The 19,003-nt window shown below is 46.4% G+C and overlaps 1 protein-coding gene across 3 annotated transcripts in view; it reads left to right on the top strand.

Annotated features, from left to right (window-relative positions):
• GPSM2 (G protein signaling modulator 2) overlaps positions 1-19,003 on the top strand; it is a 57,423-nt gene that overhangs the window by 20,177 nt on the left and 18,243 nt on the right. For all 3 annotated transcript variants that reach the window (XM_066246524.1, XM_066246525.1, XM_066246523.1), the window contains 9 exons: positions 7,483-7,704; positions 8,053-8,188; positions 8,481-8,623; positions 9,114-9,237; positions 9,320-9,435; positions 12,809-12,964; positions 14,416-14,524; positions 15,304-15,433; positions 17,938-18,008. In XM_066246524.1, coding sequence (XP_066102621.1) covers positions 7,483-7,704; positions 8,053-8,188; positions 8,481-8,623; positions 9,114-9,237; positions 9,320-9,435; positions 12,809-12,964; positions 14,416-14,524; positions 15,304-15,433; positions 17,938-18,008 — 1,207 coding nt within the window. The remainder of the gene's footprint in view (positions 1-7,482; positions 7,705-8,052; positions 8,189-8,480; positions 8,624-9,113; positions 9,238-9,319; positions 9,436-12,808; positions 12,965-14,415; positions 14,525-15,303; positions 15,434-17,937; positions 18,009-19,003) is intronic.

Raw genomic sequence — 19,003 nt, 5'->3', positions numbered from 1 at the left:
GCGGAGGGGGTGAGGACGATGGTGGGGCGGAAACACTCGGGGGAGGGTCCCCACGGGTGACTGCTGACGCTGAAGGCTGTGTCCGGCCCATTGACTAGTTTCTCTGCAGGTGTATTTCTTTGAGACATTTTGTTCATACTTGTCAACTATGAATAATAAACATCTTGATACTTTTTAATATAGTAAAAACTTAGCCTCTTGCCCTGGCCGGTTGGCTCAGCGGTAGAGCGTCGGCCTAGCGTGCGGAGGACCCGGGTTCGATTCCCGGCCAGGGCACACAGGAGAAGCGCCCATTTGCTTCTCCACCCCTCCGCCGCACCTTCCTCTCTGTCTCTCTCTTCCCCTCCCGCAGCCAAAGCTCCATTGGAGCAAAGATGGCCCGGGCGCTGGGGATGGCTCTGTGGCCTCTGCCCCAGGCGCTAGAGTGGCTCTGGTCGCAACATGGCGACGCCCAGGATGGGCAGAGCATCGCCCCCTGGTGGGCAGAGCGTCGCCCCCTGGTGGGCGTGCCGGGTGGATCCCGGTCGGGCGCATGCGGGAGTCTGTCTGACTGTCTCTCCCCGTTTCCAGCTTCAGAAAAATGCAAAAAAAAAAAAAAACAAACAAAAAAAAAACTTAGCCTCTTGCACATAAGTTGTAAAGGAATACATTTTTGGTGTTGGAGTCTTTGGCTTTGCTAGGTAAACGCGGTTGTTAATGATACTCTTTCCTGAAGCTCATGTGAGGTGACGTGGCGGGTGGGGGAGAGCGGGATTTGGGGACAGATGAGATTTCATGTCTCAGCTTTGCAGGAGCTTAAGTAGGTCACTCCGCCTGTCTGCACGTGTCTCCCCTCTGTACCGATATACCTCTCTCAGAGGGTTGTTCTTTTTGTTTGTTTGTTTTTTCTTTTTTCTTCTTTTTTTTTTTTTTTGTATTTTTCTGAAGCTGGAAACGGGGAAGCAGTCAGACAGACTCCCGCATGCGCCCGACCGGGATCCACCCGGCACGCCCACCAGGGGGCGATGCTCTGCCCATCCGGGGGCGTCGCTCTGTTGCGTCCAGAGCCATTCTAGTGCCTGGGGCAGAGGCCAAGGAGCCATCCCCAGCGCCTGGGACATCTTTTGCTCCAGTGGAGCCTCGGCTGCGGGAGGGGAAGAGAGAGACAGAGAGGAAGGAGAGGGGGAGGGGTGGAGAAGTAGATGGGTGCCTCTCCTGTGTGCCCTGGCTGGGAATCGAACCTGGGACTTCCACACGCCAGGCCGACGCTCTACCACTGAGCCAACCAGCCAGGGCCTCTTTTTTCTGAAGTTGGAAACAGGGAGGCAGTCAGACAGACTCCTGCATGCGCCTGACTGGGATCCACCTGGCATGCCCACCAGGGGGCGATGTTCTGCCCATCTGGGGTGTTGCTCTGTTGCAACCAGAGCCATTCTAGCGCCTGAGGCAGAGGCCACAGAGCCATCCTCAGTGCCCAGGCCAACTTTGCTCCAATGGAGCCTTGGCTGTGGGAGGAGAAGAGAGAGACAGAGAGGAAGGAGAGGGGGAGGGGTGGAGAAGCAGATGGGCTCTTCTCCTGTGTGCCCTGGCCGGGAATCGAACCCAGGACTCCTACACGCCAGGCCGACTCTCTACCACTGAGCCAACCGGCCAGGGCCTTCTCAGAGGGTTGTTTTCAGAGTTGAATTTGATATAACATGTAGTAGAAATCATTTTTAAAACTCAAGTTTTCCCATCAAAATTTAAATCAAGATGATTTTGCACTGCTTTCGCTTCTACAAAATAAATTAGAATAGCGGACACAGGTGGTACACAGAATGAATGAATATTGTAGGCCCAGGATGGGTGATGGGCAAGGCCGGCGCCCACTTAGAACACAGAGGGTGGAGCCCAGGCCTGTGGATTGACAGCCAGACCAGACAGCGCGTGGAGAAGGGCAGAGCAGGCATGTTTTGGATCTTAAATCCAGAATCCCATCTTGTATTCTTGAATATACTGTGAGCCCTTTGAGCAGAGAGTCAGATTGGTACCTAATTGGTCTTAAATCTTTTTAAATGACATAGAATCAGTATTCTAATTCTCTTCTGCTTCCATTGATGTACGATCAACACAAGAAACCAAAATTAAGGAGGTGAAGGAAGAAAATATAGTATGGAAGAAAAGGTAAAAAAATAAAATAAAAATTAAGGGAATTAAAATGATGTGCCTTTGTGCAAGAAATGAGGAATTGTAGCTATAATGTTCAGTCAGTTAGCAAAAAGGAAAACATTCCTGTCCAGTATTAATAGTTCTGATTGTTTATAGTTACTAGGAATGTACTTTCTTCGATTAGACCACTCGCCGGGCCGTTAGGAAGAAAGGTAAAGGGAACTCTGCACGTGGAGCGTGGGCCTATTTAAGGGAGAGGTATTTTCCTGGTGTGCCTTCTGTCCGTGGTTTGTTTTCAACCCCACTGGTAAGCAAATGAAGTAATTCTATTCTCTCATAGAGACAGGATATGAAATTACTTTCTCTGTTACTATTTAATGACCTTCTAAAATATTTATAAACCAAACCTGTCTTAACAATTTTGCAATTAGATATATTTGATTGAGGTGTTGGAGATTTTGCCAGAATATTAACTTTGTTCTAATAAACTATGCTAGAGCCACAGTATAGCTCCGAATTAGTCATAAGCTCCAGAGTCTTGGCCTTTGTTTCAGGCATCAGCTACTGAGATAACTTTTCTGAGGCAGTGTGTTCTATAGGGCAGTCTCATCCCACAGACTTCAAGGACAGCTGGATAGCCAGTTTGCTATCACTGTTTCCAATGAGAAGTACACCTTCTTAAAAATTTGTAGCATATATGACACCATTCAGCCAATAGCCAAATTTTGTTAACTGCAACATCATTTGGATTAATGCTTCCAGTATAATGTTGTATAAGTTTAAATTCAGAAGGTCAGGTATTTGTGGTGAAGACATTTATTTGAGGAAGACACTACTATTCTTTTTTTTTTTTTTACGGTAAGAGGGGAAATAGCAAGGCAGACTTCCACATGTGCCCTGACTGGGATCTACCTGGCAACCTCATCAGGGGCTGATGCTCCAGTACCAAGCTATTTTTAGCACCTGAGGCTATTGCACTCCAATCAAGCTATCTTCAGCACCTGAGTCCACACTCTAACAAATCGAGCCACTGTTTGCAGGGGAGAGGGAGAAAGGGGGGGGAGAAGCAGGTGGTCACTTCTCTTGTGTGCCTTGACTAGGAATCAAACCGGGATGTCCATATGCTGGGCCAATGCTCTATCCCAGGGGTCCCCAAAATTTTTACACAGGGGGCCAGTTCACTGCCCCTCAGACCATTGGAGGGCCGGACTATAAAAAAAACTATGAACAAATCCCTTTGCACACTGCACATATCTTATTTTAAAGTAAAAAAACAAAACGGGAACAAATACAATATTTAAAATAAAGAACAAGTAAATTTAAATAACAAACTGACCAGTATTTCAATGGGAACTATGTTCCTCTCACTGACCACCAATGAAAGAGGTGCCCCTTCCGGAAGTGTGGCGGGGGCGGATAAACAGCCTCAGGGGGCTGCATGCGGCCCGCAGGTCGTAGTTTGGGGACCCCTGCTCTATCTACTGAACCACTGGCCAGGGCCAACACTTCTGTTTTATGTGGATGCAGGCAAACACTGTTGTGAAGTCCTAATCTGTGTGTCCGGCATGTGCAGAGCTGGTTCTGCCTTCTCCCTGATTTCCCAGCCGGCAGCCGCCTCACCCTTACCTGATGCTGCTGCGTGGGGGTGTCCCCTCCCCCAGCCACCACCCCGGGAGTCATGGGCTGCATTAGTACTCCACTGAGTGATGGCATGGAGTATTTTTAACCAGTAATCTATGAAGGACATTTAAGTTGTGGTTGTTTTCCCTGCTGTGAAATGAACATCCTTTTACATATGACTTTTTATTTGTACTCATGTAGCTGTTATGTACATATTTTGTAGCAGTAAACTCACTCTCTCTATATATGTTTATGTGTGTGTATTTACATAATTGGAATCATGCTTAAATTTAAAATTTTTAATAAAAAAATAATGCATTTTATATGTAAAAATATATTTCCTGATTTTTTCCCTATGATAATTTTTAGTTCAGAGGTCTCAGTATTTAGACAAGTAAAGACAACTAGTTATGATACTTCATCTAGCAAGAGCACCCTTTAATAAAATCACACTGTGCCCTGCGCGGGTGCTCTTGTGGTTAGAGCGTCGTCCTGATATGCAAAGGATGCTGGGTGGATCCCTGGTTAGGGCGCATGCAGAAACAGATCCGTGTTTCTGTCTCTCTCCTGCCTCTCTAAAATTAAAAAATAAAATAAGATAAATTACGTTTTCATATATTACTGTTTTGCCGACTCATTTGTCTTCACACACAGAACACCATACCAGTAACCTTATAAATCCCTAAACCAAAAAACTATAATCTTTTTCATGAAATCTTTCATCTTCAAAAATATCTAAAGGACAGTTTTCACTTGTGAAACACAAAAGTAGACTTCATTGTGTATTTGAAACAACATAAATATAACAATTTAAAGTTTCTGATTTCAACTTTCCATATGCTTTAAATCGCCCTCCTGTATCTAACTGACTTGGTCTGATGGTGAAGCGAAATGTTAAATAGAGGTTTACTTTGCATTATTTTGCCTAGATCCACGAGTGACTGTGAAATCACTAGTCTAACTATGAACAAACAGTAGCCTTTGGCTAAATCATTTGAATTAAAAAAATATATTGTATATATTCCTGGATGTAAAAGATGAAAATCACGTATCAAAGATGACGATGAGAATCTGCTCCTCTGAACCAGAGGTCAGCTGTGAACCTTTGTAATTGGCTGTCTTCATCTTAGGCCAGGTTTCCTTCTGGCTTCATCAGAGTTTTTGTCCACTTCTACCATTCCATTTTAACTCATGGCTCTAAGCACCTAAAAGACAGCACCTGGAAAAACGTGTTACTTGACCTGCTACTAGAAATGCAAGCATATAATCATTTTGGAATGAATTTTGGGTGAATGAATGTTTAATTCACATTTCCTGTTAAAGCAGTGATTCTCAACTTGTACACTGAAATTCCCTGGAGGCTTTTAAAAAATACTATGGTTAGACCACCCATGCAGAAAGTGGGACCCAGCATTGGTTTTATTGGGTTTTTTTTGTATGTGTGAGAGAGAGAGAGAGAGAGAGAGAGAGAGAGAGAGAGAGAGATATGGGGGCGGAGATGAGAAGCATCAACTCGTAGTTGCATCATTTTAGTTATTCATTGATTGCTTCTCATACATGCCTTGACCAAGGGACTTCTGCTGAGCCAGTGACCCCTTGCTCAAGCCATCAACCATGCAGTCATGTTTATGATCCCACACTTAAGCTGGTGAGCCCGCACTCAAACTGGTGACCTCAGGGTTTTTGAACTTGGGTCCTCAGCATCCGAGGGCGACACTTTATCCACTGTGCCACTGCCTGATCAGGCTACATGTTTGTTTTAATGTGCATTAGAAAATAAACATAAGGCCCTGGCTGGGTTGCGCAGTGGTTAAAGTGTTGTCCCAGCACACTGAGGTCATGGGTTTGACCCCCCAGTCAGGGAATGTAAGAGAAGCAATCAGTGAGTGCACAACCACGTGGAACAGTGAACTGATGCTTCTCTCCCTCTCTTTCTCTACCTCTCCTCACTTCCTCCCTCTCTCCTTCTCTTATCTTTCAAATCAATGGAAAGATTTTTTTTTAATTAAACATAAGTATCACATCAAACTCAGTTTCACAGATACTGCTTTAGATGAAGCTAGTTTTTTGTTTTTTAAAGGACATGTGTCCCTGGCCAGTTGGCTCAGTGGTAGAGCATTGGCATAGCGTGTAGATGTCTCAGGTTTGATTCCCAGTCAGGCACACAGGAGAAGCACCCATCTGCTTCTGTACCCTTTTCTCTCTCTCTCTCCCTCTCTCTCTCCCTCTCTCCCTCTCCCTCTCCCTCTCTCCCTCTATCTCTCCCCCTCTCTCCCTCCTGTAGCCATGGCTCGAAAGGTTCAAGCAAGTTGGCCCCTGGTGCTGAGGATGGCTCCATGGGCTCACCTCAGGCACTAAAATAGCTCAGTTGCTGAGCAACAGAGCAGTGGTCCCAGATGGGCAGAGCATTGCCCTGTAGGAGTCTTGCCAGGTGGATCCTGGTAGGGGAACATGTGGGAGTCTGTCTGCTTCCTTGCCTCTCACTTAATAAAAAAATAAAAATAAAGAGTGAATGATTAGGGAGTACGTAGACATGGCAGAAGTCACAAAAATATTGAAAAACAGTGGCAACTTCAGTGAAGGGCACCTACTAAAGTTTAGGATTAAAACCCAAATGTCAGTTCTCTTTCCCCCTAGATATATTTCCAGTTATTCTTTTGGCTTTTAAAATCCAGTGACAGGCTGAGAATCATAATTTCTGCAAATCTTTAAATAAGTCGTTGCTTTCTAACGTCAAGTTTCTTTGTGTGTGTGTGTGAGAGAGAGAGGAACAGACAGGGACAGGCAGGCAGGAAGAGAGAGAGATGAGAAGTTCTTCATTGCAGCTCCTTAGTTGTTCATTGCTTTTTCATATGTGCCTTGACTGGTGGGCTATAACAGAGCAAGTGACCCCTTGTTCAAGCCAGCGACCTTGGGCTTCAAGTCGGCGACCTTGGGTTCAAGCCAGCGACCATGCGGTCATGTCTGTGATCTCATGCTTAAGCCAGTGACCCCATGTGCAAGCCAGATGAGCCCACGCTTAAGCTGGCAACCTAGGGGCTTCAAACCTAGGTCCTCTGTGTCCCAGTCTGACGCTCTATCCACTGCACCACCACCTGCTCAGGCTAATGTCAAGTTTCTTGACACTATTTTTCTCTCATGGAAGTGAACTTGTAGATGAGGATATTTTGCTCCTCTGCTTTAAGGTCCAGGTGACCATGTGGTGGTAGTAAAAGGAAGCAGTGCATGAGAGTGTGTGTATAAAGTTGTGTGCAGGAAACGGGAAAGGCGTGGATAGACAGATGCATGGACAGATAGATACGTGGGCTACCTGGCTCCCTGGCTCAAAAAGTGTAATTATAGGACTTCACTTTTCTCAGGCACCCCATTGTCCCCAAACTCTCAGGAAGCCTTTGTCTGCCACAACTCAGAAGAGTTTAGGAAACACTATTTTGGGTTCTCTCGTTGGTAAAGTGGGTTGCTGGGTCTGTGTGGGGAGGCTGTGGCAGTGGGCTCCATAGAGAAATATTTACACACAAAGACTGGAGGCTCAGACATTTGAATAGGCAGTTGAAGTCTTGCTGTAAATAACGGGTTGCTGTTGTATCAGTCATGTGTATACACTTCAATTAGAGAGGCCGCTCTTCTGAGCAACGGTGGCCACAATCCACATTTAAATCGTGTTACTGGAAGTTGAAAACACTGTGGTGCAGTTATAACATGATGTTGTAAAGTCTGTCCTATGTAATTTTGTAGAATGGAAGCTTCCTGCCTAGAACTGGCTTTGGAAGGGGAACGCCTGTGTAAGTCAGGGGACTGCCGCGCTGGGGTGTCGTTCTTCGAGGCTGCGGTGCAAGTGGGGACCGAGGACCTGAAGACGCTCAGTGCCATTTACAGCCAGCTGGGCAACGCGTACTTCTACCTGCACGACTATGCCAAAGCCCTGGAGTACCACCACCATGACTTAACTCTCGCAAGGTGATGACGTCAGGCTTTTATGTCCTTGCTCCCTGTCACTTTCAAAATGTTTGTATGCGATTTAAAAAACTAACTTAATACATTTAGTGAGTTCTAATTAAATAGCATTGCATTTTAAAATCAGTCTTTAGGCTACATTTAATTAAATGAATGAAAAAGAGTGAAATAACTCGAGTTTAATTAAATGAATGAAAATGAATTAAACTTAAATACAGCAACGTAAGTTCTAAAGTAGGTTTCAAGGCTAATAGGTCCTGCTTACCTTGAGGATATTAATAGTCCTCTAGAGAAAACCCTACTCTGGCCACTTTCTCTTAATACAGTTTGCTTCCTTCCTCGCTTCCCCAGGACTATTGGAGACCAGCTGGGAGAAGCCAAAGCCAGTGGTAACCTGGGCAACACCTTGAAAGTCCTCGGGAATTTTGATGAAGCCGTGGTTTGTTGTCAGCGACACCTCGATATTTCCAGAGAGCTTAATGACAAGGTAATAAGGAAATGTGTTTTTCTTTTTGTTGAAATTGTTTTGTGTTTTCATTCTATTCAGTCATTCTGTATGTAGTTCATCTAAAAGTTAATACCAAAAAAAAAAAAAAAATTCACAGAAAAACAGAAGAAAAATAAAAATACAGATTTTTAAGTGGAAGGAAAAAGTAAATACTGAGCGGTCCTCCCTGAGTGAGCATTTGTGGGGGTGTGTCTGGCTGTGATGGGCACATCATGCCGGCCCTCTGACTGCAAACTGTAAAAATGAAAGCTCCGCTGCCGTCTCGGTCCAGGTGGGGGAAGCCAGAGCGCTGTACAACCTCGGGAACGTGTACCACGCCAAGGGGAAGAGCTTCGGCTGCCCGGGGCCCCAGGACGCGGGCGACTTCCCCGAGGAAGTGAGGAGCGCCCTGCAGGCGGCCGTGGATTTCTACGAGTGAGTCTGGGCCCCGCAGTGACCCTGACCCGCGGCGACCCTGACCCGCGGTGACCTTGACCTGCAGTAGGCTCTAAGGCGGGCAAAAGCCGGAAAATGGGCCCGCAGGTAAAAATTAACCAGCGTGGCGCTAGTAGCCTAAGGAGCGCCGGCTGACAGCAGAGCAGTGCCGCCTAGCGGCCGGAACGGGGAGTGTCTGGTTAGTCCGCTTTCCGGGGTGAGTTCAGTCTCATCAATAGTTTCAGGGAACTTCTTAGCTTAGGGGTTTCAGGGTTAACTCCGTCCCTGCCTCTGGGCAGAAACCTCCCTGGATGGTTTAGTAAAGTGTCCCCAGCCGATTTCTACAGCTACCCTCCATCATAGACATATCTTTAAAATGGGGCACATTGTGGATGTATGCTTGTTTTTTTCTGATAAAGAGACCTAGATTTGTAAATCTAATCAGCAAACCCCTCATCTTACTTTTTCACCATCTTTTGCTATCACTTAGGGAAAACCTGTCACTAGTGACTGCTTTGGGCGACCGAGCCGCCCAAGGACGTGCCTTTGGAAATCTGGGAAACACGCACTACCTCCTCGGCAACTTCCGGGACGCGGTGATCGCTCACGAGCAGGTGGGGTGGGGCCGTGTTCTGCGGGGATGAGATGATTCTTCACTTGGTCATAGCTGTGTCTAATCAGCGCTTTCTCTTTCAGCGTCTCCTTATAGCAAAAGAATTTGGGGATAAAGCAGCCGAGAGAAGAGCATACAGCAATCTGGGAAATGCATATATATTTCTTGGTGAATTCGAAATGGCTTCTGAATACTACAAGTTAGTCCGCTATTTCTGTGGATAAATGCGAAATGAGCAGTATGCGGTCCTGTGCGCCCCAGGCAGGGTCAGCACCTGCTCTTTGCTGCACGTTGGCAGTGGGACCGTGGGCTTCGAAGCCTCGGTTTCCTTATCGGTGATGAAGAGAGCAATGCCTCGCTTCGGGGATTGTTGCCAGGATCTTTAAGTGCTTACTTAGCAAAGTACCTGGCACAGTGCCCAATAAATATTAATGTACCCAAGACTTAATAGCAGCAGTGTGACCCCTTTATACATTTATTGCTTTTTATCTTTAAAACTGGTTGTTGTTTTTTTTTTCAGAGACAGAGAGAGAAAGGATAGATAGGGACAGATAGACAGGAAGGGAGAGAGATGAGAAGTATCAATCATTAGTTTTTCGTTGCGACACCTTAGTTGTTCACTGATTGCTTTCTCATACGTGTCTTGACCGCGGGCCTTCAGCAGACCGAGTAACCCCTTGCTCAAGCCAGTTACCTTGGGTCCAAGTTGGTGAGCTTTGCTCAAAGCAAATGAACCCGCGCTCAAGCTGGAGACCTCAGGGTCTCGAACCTGGGTCCTCAGCATCCCAGTCAGACGCTCTATCCACTGCGCTACCACCTGGTCAGGCTAACACTGGTTTTAAATGAAATTCTTAACCTTGTTCAGCGTGGGCAGTATGCATCTTTACATGCTTTTTTAGAAAACAGGCCACAAGAAAGCCTGGTGACAGAAATGTGCCCGTTTCCCCTGTGGGCACTGTATTTGTCCCTCCGTCCCCCTCTCTGCCCACCTTTGGTCCTTGTTCACACAGGTGGCATCCCCGCCCCTCCTGAGGCGGGTCTCTCTGATCTGTCCCTGGACTGGGAATGTAGGTGACGGCAGCGTCCAGACCGCCTTGGGCGGCCTGGTTGTCGGAGTTTCCCCTGATTAGCGGGGACTGAAGGCTACAGACGTGGCAGGAGCCAGTGTGGCCGAACCAGAGACAGGGAGACTGGCTGTCCTTCCCTGTTACAGGACCCAGTGAGCCAGTTCTGAAGGTTTCATCTAAAATAGAGGCAGAGTTGCTTTCGGTCCGTCTAAAAAACTAGGATGTCACCACTTCATTTTAAAATGGTTAATATTTGTTGCTTGATTAGATATGAAATATCCTCCTAAATAAAATATATCACTATATAAGGAGTATATATTGTGATTTTAAATATAAATTTCTTAGATTTTAAAGCTAAAAGACATAGAAAAGTCTTAGTAAGTGCTGTATTTTAGTAAATATTGAAAAGCTCTCTTATAAAGTAGATGATAGCTATTTGACTTAAAAATGATTATAAAAACTCATTTCCTTCTCCTACCCCAAGCATGTTCAAACTCATGAACTTTCCATGTTTGTAACCAATATTTGGGACCCCTCCTTTGTAAATATTTCCAGGGCCTCACAAAAAGACTATCTCAACATAGATCTACATCTGTCAGGATGAAAAAAGCAGTTCAGTAAAGCTACTTTAGTCATTAAATTTGGTTCCAGGAGGATTTCTGGCCTTTACAAATGACCTTGACCCTCAGTGAAAGTGGATTGCCAGGGAGAGTCGGGGTACAGGATCTGATGTCAGCTGCATTAGTCTAACAAAAATGTGTGAGGACAGGACAGGCAGCGTTAGAGCAGGTGCGTGGCTTCCCAAGGCCACAGCTTTTCAGCTATCAGTAAACGTAACATTTCAAGTTTGTTTGCTTTAAAAAAAAATCACATTATCATATACTTATTTTTCACATACTATAGTTATAAATGATGTATTTCTATACTGCTCACAAAAATTAGGGGATATTGCCTGACCAGGTGGTTGCGCAGTGGGTAGAGTGTCGAACTGGGACACAGAGGACCCAGGTTCGAAACCCCAAGGTCACCAGCTTAAGCGAGGGCTCATCTGGTTTGAGCAGGGCTCACCAGCTTGAACCCAAGGTCACTGGCTTGAGCAGAGGTCACATGGTCTGCTATAGTCCCCCCCCCCATCAAGGCACATAAGAGAAAGCAGTCAATGAACAACTAAGATGCCGCAACGAGGAATTGATGCTTCTCATCTTTCTCCCTTCCTGTCTGTCCCTCTCTCTCTCTCTCTCTCTCTCTCTCTCACACACACACACACACACATACACACACACACACACACATTAGGGGATATTTCAAAATGAATATGAAACTATAAAATACCCCCTACTTTTTGTGAGCAGTATATTTGGCAGAAATTCCAGGGAAGAGTCATTTAAATTATTGGATCCAAAAGCACCTATAGCTTTAAGCACTGGTGATAATAAACAGTATTAACATTTATTAGCATCTACTGTGAGCAGGCTGTTATTCTTAGCACTTTGTATATACCAATTTAATCCTCACAAAGCCCCGATTTTACGTGTCAGGAGTAGGGCACAGGGAAGCTGGTAACTTGCCCCAGTCACTGAACTAAGTTGGCATTTGAACCCAGAAAGCCTAGCTCTGCGCTCTGTGCCCTCAGCTGCTACACCAGCACCTCACTGAGGATTCCCTATGCACCAGGGAGACTGGTTTATGGGTTTTTTGTTTTGTTTTGTGACAGAGAGAGTGACAGATAAGGACAGACAGATAGGAAGGGAGAGATGAGAAGCATCAATTCTTCATTGCAGCCCCTTAGTAGTTCATTGACTGCTTTCTCATATGTGCCTTGAGCAGGGGGCTACAGCAGACCGAGTGACCCCTTACTCAAGCCAGTGACCTTGGGTTTCGAGCCAGCGACCATGGGGTCATGTCTATGATCCCACGTTCAAGCCAGTGACCCCTCGCTCAAGCTGGTGAGCCTGTGCTCGAGCTGGCAACCTCGAGGTTTCGAGCATGTGTCCTCCGTGTCCCAGTCCAGTGCTCTATCCAGTGTGCCACCACCTGGTTAGGCTGGTTTAGGTTTAAATGTAGCACTTAATTTTCTTCATGAGTCGGTGACTAATGACCTACACATAAGAATTTTAACACATATTTTACATTTTGACAAAATGTGAGGGCAGCAGTATGGCTGAAAAGAGGTTGGGGCACAATGGCTCTCACAAGTTACTGTCACAACGACAGGGACAGTCTTCTGAAGTGTTAGAAACATTGTGCTAATATTTAGACGCACTTGATCTCATCGTCACTGCTCCTTTTCTCTGGAGATTAAACGGGGCTCAAATTTATTATAATAGTCGGGATTTGCTCCTCTTTCAAAGGCGCCTTTCTGTTCTGTCTGGATGCAGTGGGGGGCGGGGGCTGTGAGGCTCTAAATCAGACTGCCTTCCCTTCGGACGCAAGCGGAAAAGGGTTCTTTGTGATTGTAGCCAAAACTAACATGGCCACTCTGTAAGAACTGACTTCTTCCCCTAGAAAGACCCTGCTGCTGGCCCGGCAGCTTAAAGACAGGGCCGTGGAAGCACAGTCGTGCTACAGCCTCGGGAACACGCACACGTTACTGCAGGACTACGAGAAGGCCATCGACTACCACCTGAAGCACCTGGCCATCGCGCAGGAGCTGAACGACCGGTGAGGCGCACCCCGTTCCTAGTTACGGCACATGTAGATAGAGACCTTGTTCAGTTCCTACAGTTTTCCCTTTGTTTTCAATAATATTTTTGTGTGTGTGTTTCCTTTTTCATTCCTTTTTTTTTTTTTTTTTTTTCATTTTTCTGAAGCTGGAAACGGAGAGACAGTCAGACAGACTCCCGCATGCGCCCGACCGGGATCCACCCGGCACGCCCACCATGGGGCGACGCTCTGCCCACCAGGGGGCGATGCTCTGCCCATCCTGGGCATCGCCATGTTGCGACCAGAGCCACTCTAGCACCTGAGGCAGAGGCCACAGAGCCATCCCCAGCGCCTGGGCCATCTTTGCTCCCATGGAGCCTTGGCTGCGGGAGGGGAAGAGAGAGACAGAGAGGAAAGCGCGGCGCAGGGGTGGAGAAGCAAACGGGTGCTTCTCCTATGTGCCCTGGCCGGGAATCGAACCCGGGTCCTCCGCACGCTAGGCTTTTTCATTCCTTTTTAAAGGGCTTCTCTGTTTGAGTAACATCCTCTGAATGTTACTGTTTGAAGGGCTAGCATGCGTTGGAGGCATAGCCTGGTTCCATGTAGCCTTGAACCAAGCTCAGTAAACAGGTCACAACCTCCACTGCCTACAGGGGTCCCCCTGACTGATCAGCACGGTTGGGGTGACCTTAGATGTACAGCCCGGAGTGACGGGGACAGTCCAGAGCGAGGGGGACAGCTCCCACTCAACTCCAGCAGGGACGAGGGTCCACTCTGTCCAGTTCCTCCTCTTTTTTTTCTCTCTCTTTTTATTTATTCATTTTAGAGAGGAGAGGGAGAGACAGAGAGAGAGAGAGAGAGGAGAAACAGAGAGAAGGGGGGAGGAGCTGGAAACATCAACTCCCATATGTGCCTTGACCAGGCAAGCCCAGGGTTTCAAACCGGCGACCTCAGCATTTCTAGGTCGACGCTTTATCCACTGCGCCACCACAGGTCAGGCCAGTTCCTACTCTTTTTGAGAAGCTAGAAGTCCCAAGTTGTCTATGAAGTCTTCTGAGTGTTAGTGTTGGTGTTGGTGGCTACTTCCTTTCTCTTACTGAGTGTATATGTGCAGGCCTTGAGCCTGTGGTGTTCACTTTAGGAAACCAGACTTTTACCTCAGGGGTGGTGGGTTCTCTCCCCGATGGCGTTCAGTCACGGGCTGCACAGATAGAAGATGGGGCGGGTGACTAGGAGACCTGTCCCTGCGATTTATTATTTTACAATAGAGTGTTTAAAGGGGGGTGTTTTAATACTTGGCGGTGAGTTTTCGGTATTACCTGGGCATTCTAGTATGTCTCTAGTTATTATGATGGTATGTTCTTGATATCAGATACCAAGTGCAGAGGTTGTCTGTGCTTGAACCACCGCTGGGGGCCCGCGCCCCACGGACTCCGCTAACGCACCCACTGCGCTGTGGTCCTTTGTAGGATCGGGGAAGGAAGGGCGTGCTGGAGCCTAGGGAACGCGTACACGGCTCTCGGGAATCACGATCAAGCCATGCACTTTGCTGAAAAGCACTTGGAAATTTCCAGAGAGGTAGGAGGCTAAAAGCTGCTGCCTGTGCTTGTGACCCGCCGCTCAGCAGGGGCCGTTACTGCTCTCGATGGCTCCTGTAGGGCTGGAGCTCCTGCGGACTGTTCTCCCGCAGAACGGCAGTGGCTGAGTTCTGCTCAGAGGCACGTGGGCACTGGCCACTGTGTAGGAAGGCGAGGCTGGCACCCTGGAGTGGAGGGGCGGGGATGGGGGTGGGGCTCCGACCCCAGCTCTATGCCGAAACGCCCCCTTTAGAATCTAGGCCTGGCTCCTGTCACGCTTCTGCCACCTGCTGGCCGAGCTGGAAACAGTTCTGAGTTCCATGTCTCATCTGTAATATGGGAGTATCTACCTTGCAAATCATTTTCAGGATTAGAGATAATATATAAAAAAGCATCTAGGATAAGGTCTAATGCTAGCTTAATAAATAAATGTTAATTGTTACTACAGTATGGATATAAAATATTCTAGGGAACTTTAATTCATATAAAGCCAAGTTAATGTGAGCCACATTATCTAACATGCTCACGGAGATTAAGAGCAATCTAATATTCCGAGAACTAAAGAGCTGACAGAATGTAATCCGCTGTCCTGTCCTGTTTCAGAAACTCCTCCCCCTTTCCCTCTCTCTTAAAACCATTTCCCGTCCATCTCTCCCCGGAGGGGTGGGGGGACATTTTATTCAGAGTCTCATTATTCCAGTATAACTATTTTCCCTCACAACATTTTCAACTAACCTTCACCATTCTTTGTCTTTAAAACACCAACGCCTGTGGTTGTAGGTTGGGGACCTAAGTGGTGAGCTCACAGCGCGGCTGAATCTCTCAGACCTGCAGATGGTCCTTGGCTTGAGCTACAACACCAACAACTCGGTCATGTCGGAAAATATGGAAATTGACAGCAGCGTGCATGGTGAGCAACAGGTCTTCAAAAGCCAATGCCTTCATCCTCGGGTTACATTTAAATTAGTCACTGGGTTTACCATATCCAGAAAGAAGATATAATTTGGACTTTCAACATTCTATTAACATCAGTTAATGAAAGTAAAGATTCAGGAGATTTTTTTTTTTTTTTTTTTTTTGTGACAGAGACAGAGAGGGACAGATAGGGACAGACAGACAGGAAGGAGAGAGATGAGAAGCATCAACTCTTCACTGCAGCTCCTTAGTTGTTCATTGATTGCTTTCTCATGTGTGCTTTGACCAGGAGGCTACAGGAGACTGAGTGACCCCTTGCTCGAGCCAGTGACCTTGGGCTCAAGCTGGTGACCTCAGGGTTTCGAACCTGGGTCCTCCGAGTCCCAGTCCGACTCTCTATCCACTGCGCCACTGCCTGGTCAGGCCAGGAGAATGTTTAAAGACCCAAATTTAGTTCTTTAAAAAGACTAACAGATCTATAGCAAGATTAAAATAAAATAGAAATGCAGACATAGTTGTAGCCGAGATTAAAAAGAAACTATCCTGAATTAGTTTGTAAAAAACACTTGAAAACCTAGGAGAAATGGACAATTTCTAGAAAAAAAAAACTTACCAAAACTAAATCAAGAAAAAATAGAAAAGTCTACTGGTGGAAGTCATGTGAACGGCATCGCTGAGGCCCGAAACCATAAGGAATGACCGGTCACGCACAGACTGCCCACCAGCGCAGGACCTGGTCGGGAGGATTTTACAGGGGAGACCTACCAGACAGTCGAGGAAACTGATTCTGTCCTTCCACAAAGTTCTATAAATGCAAAATTGGGAACACTTTCTCAGTCTTTCTGAGAATAGTATAACCTTAATATCCAAACTAGACAAGAACAATACAAGAGAGGTAAATAATAGGCCAGTCTTCACTTGTGAACACAGATGCAAGTGGATTGAACATTAGGAAATCAGTTACTATAATTCACCAATAAACACAGTGAAGGAGAAAACAGTCCAAATATCCAAAAGCATTACTAATTCCATTAAATGGTTGTGTTAAATGTGCATGTTCTATGAAAGGAGTATCAGGTTAGAAAGAGTAAAATTCAATTAATGTGAGAGAAATCACTGAAACATACGCCTATCACAAGCCTGAGAGTAAAAGGACAGGCAGCCCCCTGCGGACAGCTCATCAGAAGAGGCTCGTGGCCTGGCCGGTTGGCTCAGTGGTAGAGCGTCGGCCTGGTGTTCAGAAGTCCCGGGTTTGATTCCCGGCCAGGGCACACAGGAGAAGTGCCCATCTGCTTCTCCACCCCTCCCCCCCTCCCCCCCTCCTTCCTCTCTGTCTCTCTCTTCCCCTCCCGCAGCCAAGGCTCCATTGGAGCAAAGATGGCCCGGGCACTGGGGATGGCTCCTCTGCCTCTGCCCCGGGCGCTAGAGTGGCTCTGGTCGCAACAGAGTGACCCCCCGGAGGGGCAGAGCATCGCCCCCTGGTGGGCGTGCCAGGTGGATCCTGGTCGGGCGCATGCGGGAGTCTGTCTGACTGTCTCTCCCCATTTCCGGCTTCAGAAAAATACAGGAAAAAAAAAAAAAGAAGAAGAGGCTCGTGTAGCTGTCAGCAGCAGATGAAATATCTGCTAAGGCAAAAGGTCTTGTTAGAAACAAAGACAGTCACTTCACAATGGTTATCGACTCAATCTAGGAAGACCGAAGCCATAAATCTGCATGTTCCTGCTAAGCCAGTGACAAAGCTTCAGTGTGCACAGAGCAAAGCTGAATACACCAAAAGGAGAAATGGGGAGATCCATAACCAGAACGGGAAATTTTAACACATCTTATGTTCATACTTATTTAAACCACTCCCCGGGTTGTTTGGGTTTTTTATTTTTAAGAAGCTGGATTATTATAAAATGCCTTTTCTAAATTAAGGGGTAATGTTAGTAACCAAAGTTAGCTGCCAACCAAAATGTAACTTCCTTACATCAGAGCATTTGGGAGGCGGTGTATATTCTACTTTTACGTAGTTGGTATGGAGAATTATTATTAGAATGTGAGAGGGAGAGGCACAGAGAGGGAAGGAGGGAGGGAGACAGGAAAGGAAAGAGATGAGGAGCATCAACCCGTAGTTGCATCATTTTAGTTGTTCATTGATTGTTTCTCATATGTGTCTTGATGGGGGGGGGGGGGGAGTTGCAGCCGAGCCAGTGACCCCTCGCTCAAGCCAGCAACCATGGGATCATGTCGATGATCCCACACTCAAGCACTGATCTTGCACTCAAGCTTGCAACCCCAGGGTTTTGAATCAGGGATCTTGGCGTCTCAGGCCGACGCTCGATCCACTGCCCACCACTGGTCAGGCGAGAACTGGTCTTAAAAGAACACGTCTGCAGATGTATCTTCCTTCCCCGGGTTTGTGTAACAGACTAAAACTCAGTAACAAATAATGTAGTGATGCTGAATTTGTAGTCTTAAGGTCTCCTTGGTCTCTTCAAATGACTTTCTTTAACAAAGGTGCACGCCCCAAGTTTGGACGCCGACACAGTATGGAAAACATGGAACTTATGAAGTTAACACCTGAAAAGGTTGGCAGTTTTTATGTTTTAAATTCTTGAACTGTTACAGTAAAATTGCTTAGTAACTTTTAATTTAAATGAAATAATTTTTTATAAAATTACAAAATAATTTAGTGTTCAGTTGATTCTCATTATTTGTGTATTCCATATTTACAGAGTTGGCTATTTGCTAACATTTACTTGTAACTTCCAAATAAACATTCATGGGGCCTTTTTTCCCTATGTAAGATCTCATTTTTGTAAATGGAGGTTATATTAATTTCAGGTGTACATTTGTATATATTGTGATATATTGCAAAATAATCATGGAAAGTCTAGTTAACATCCGTTACCCCACATACAGATGTCTGCTGGTGTTGAGGACTTATTTACTTGTAGCATCTTTCAAACACAGGATACCTGCAGCTGCCGTGCTGCAGGACTTCCTAACTTGTCTCACAGCTGAAGTTTGTGCCTTTCGGCTTCCTTCACCCCTTCATCCCTCCCCGCCCCCTTTGCCAACCACGCATCTGTTCTCTGCGTCAGTGAGCTTGGGCTTTTGTTTTGTACATTCCACATATAAATGATACTGTCTAGAGCAGCGGTTCTCAACCTGTGGGTCGCGACCCACAGGTTGAGAACCGCTGGTCTAGTGTCTGTCTCTGTCTCAAGTATTTTACTAAGCATAATGCCCTAAAGGTACCCCATGTTCACAAATGGTAAGATTTCATTCATTTTTAGGGCAAATGTTCCACAGTACACACACACACACACTGCTCAGTGACAGGTGGCTTTTAGAAAGGTGCCAGTAGGCAGTTTTACCATTGTGCAGACATCTCCATGTGCACTTACGGTAGACAGACAGCGTGTGGCCCACCTGGGCGCGCGGTGCAGCCCATTACTGCACCACACGAGAGAACGAGGCAGTGGAGACGCAGGAAACAGATGTGTGTGGCTCCTACCACTGCAACACAGCAGTGTTTATAGCCGACTTTTATTAAGTAGAAAGAGTACATTCTAAAATA

The sequence above is a fragment of the Saccopteryx bilineata genome, chromosome 11 (genome assembly GCF_036850765.1).
Source record: "Saccopteryx bilineata isolate mSacBil1 chromosome 11, mSacBil1_pri_phased_curated, whole genome shotgun sequence".
NCBI classification, from domain to species: Eukaryota; Metazoa; Chordata; class Mammalia; order Chiroptera; family Emballonuridae; genus Saccopteryx; species Saccopteryx bilineata.
The sequence above is the reverse complement of the archived record's forward strand: the minus strand, read 5'-3'. Positions and strand labels throughout refer to the sequence as shown.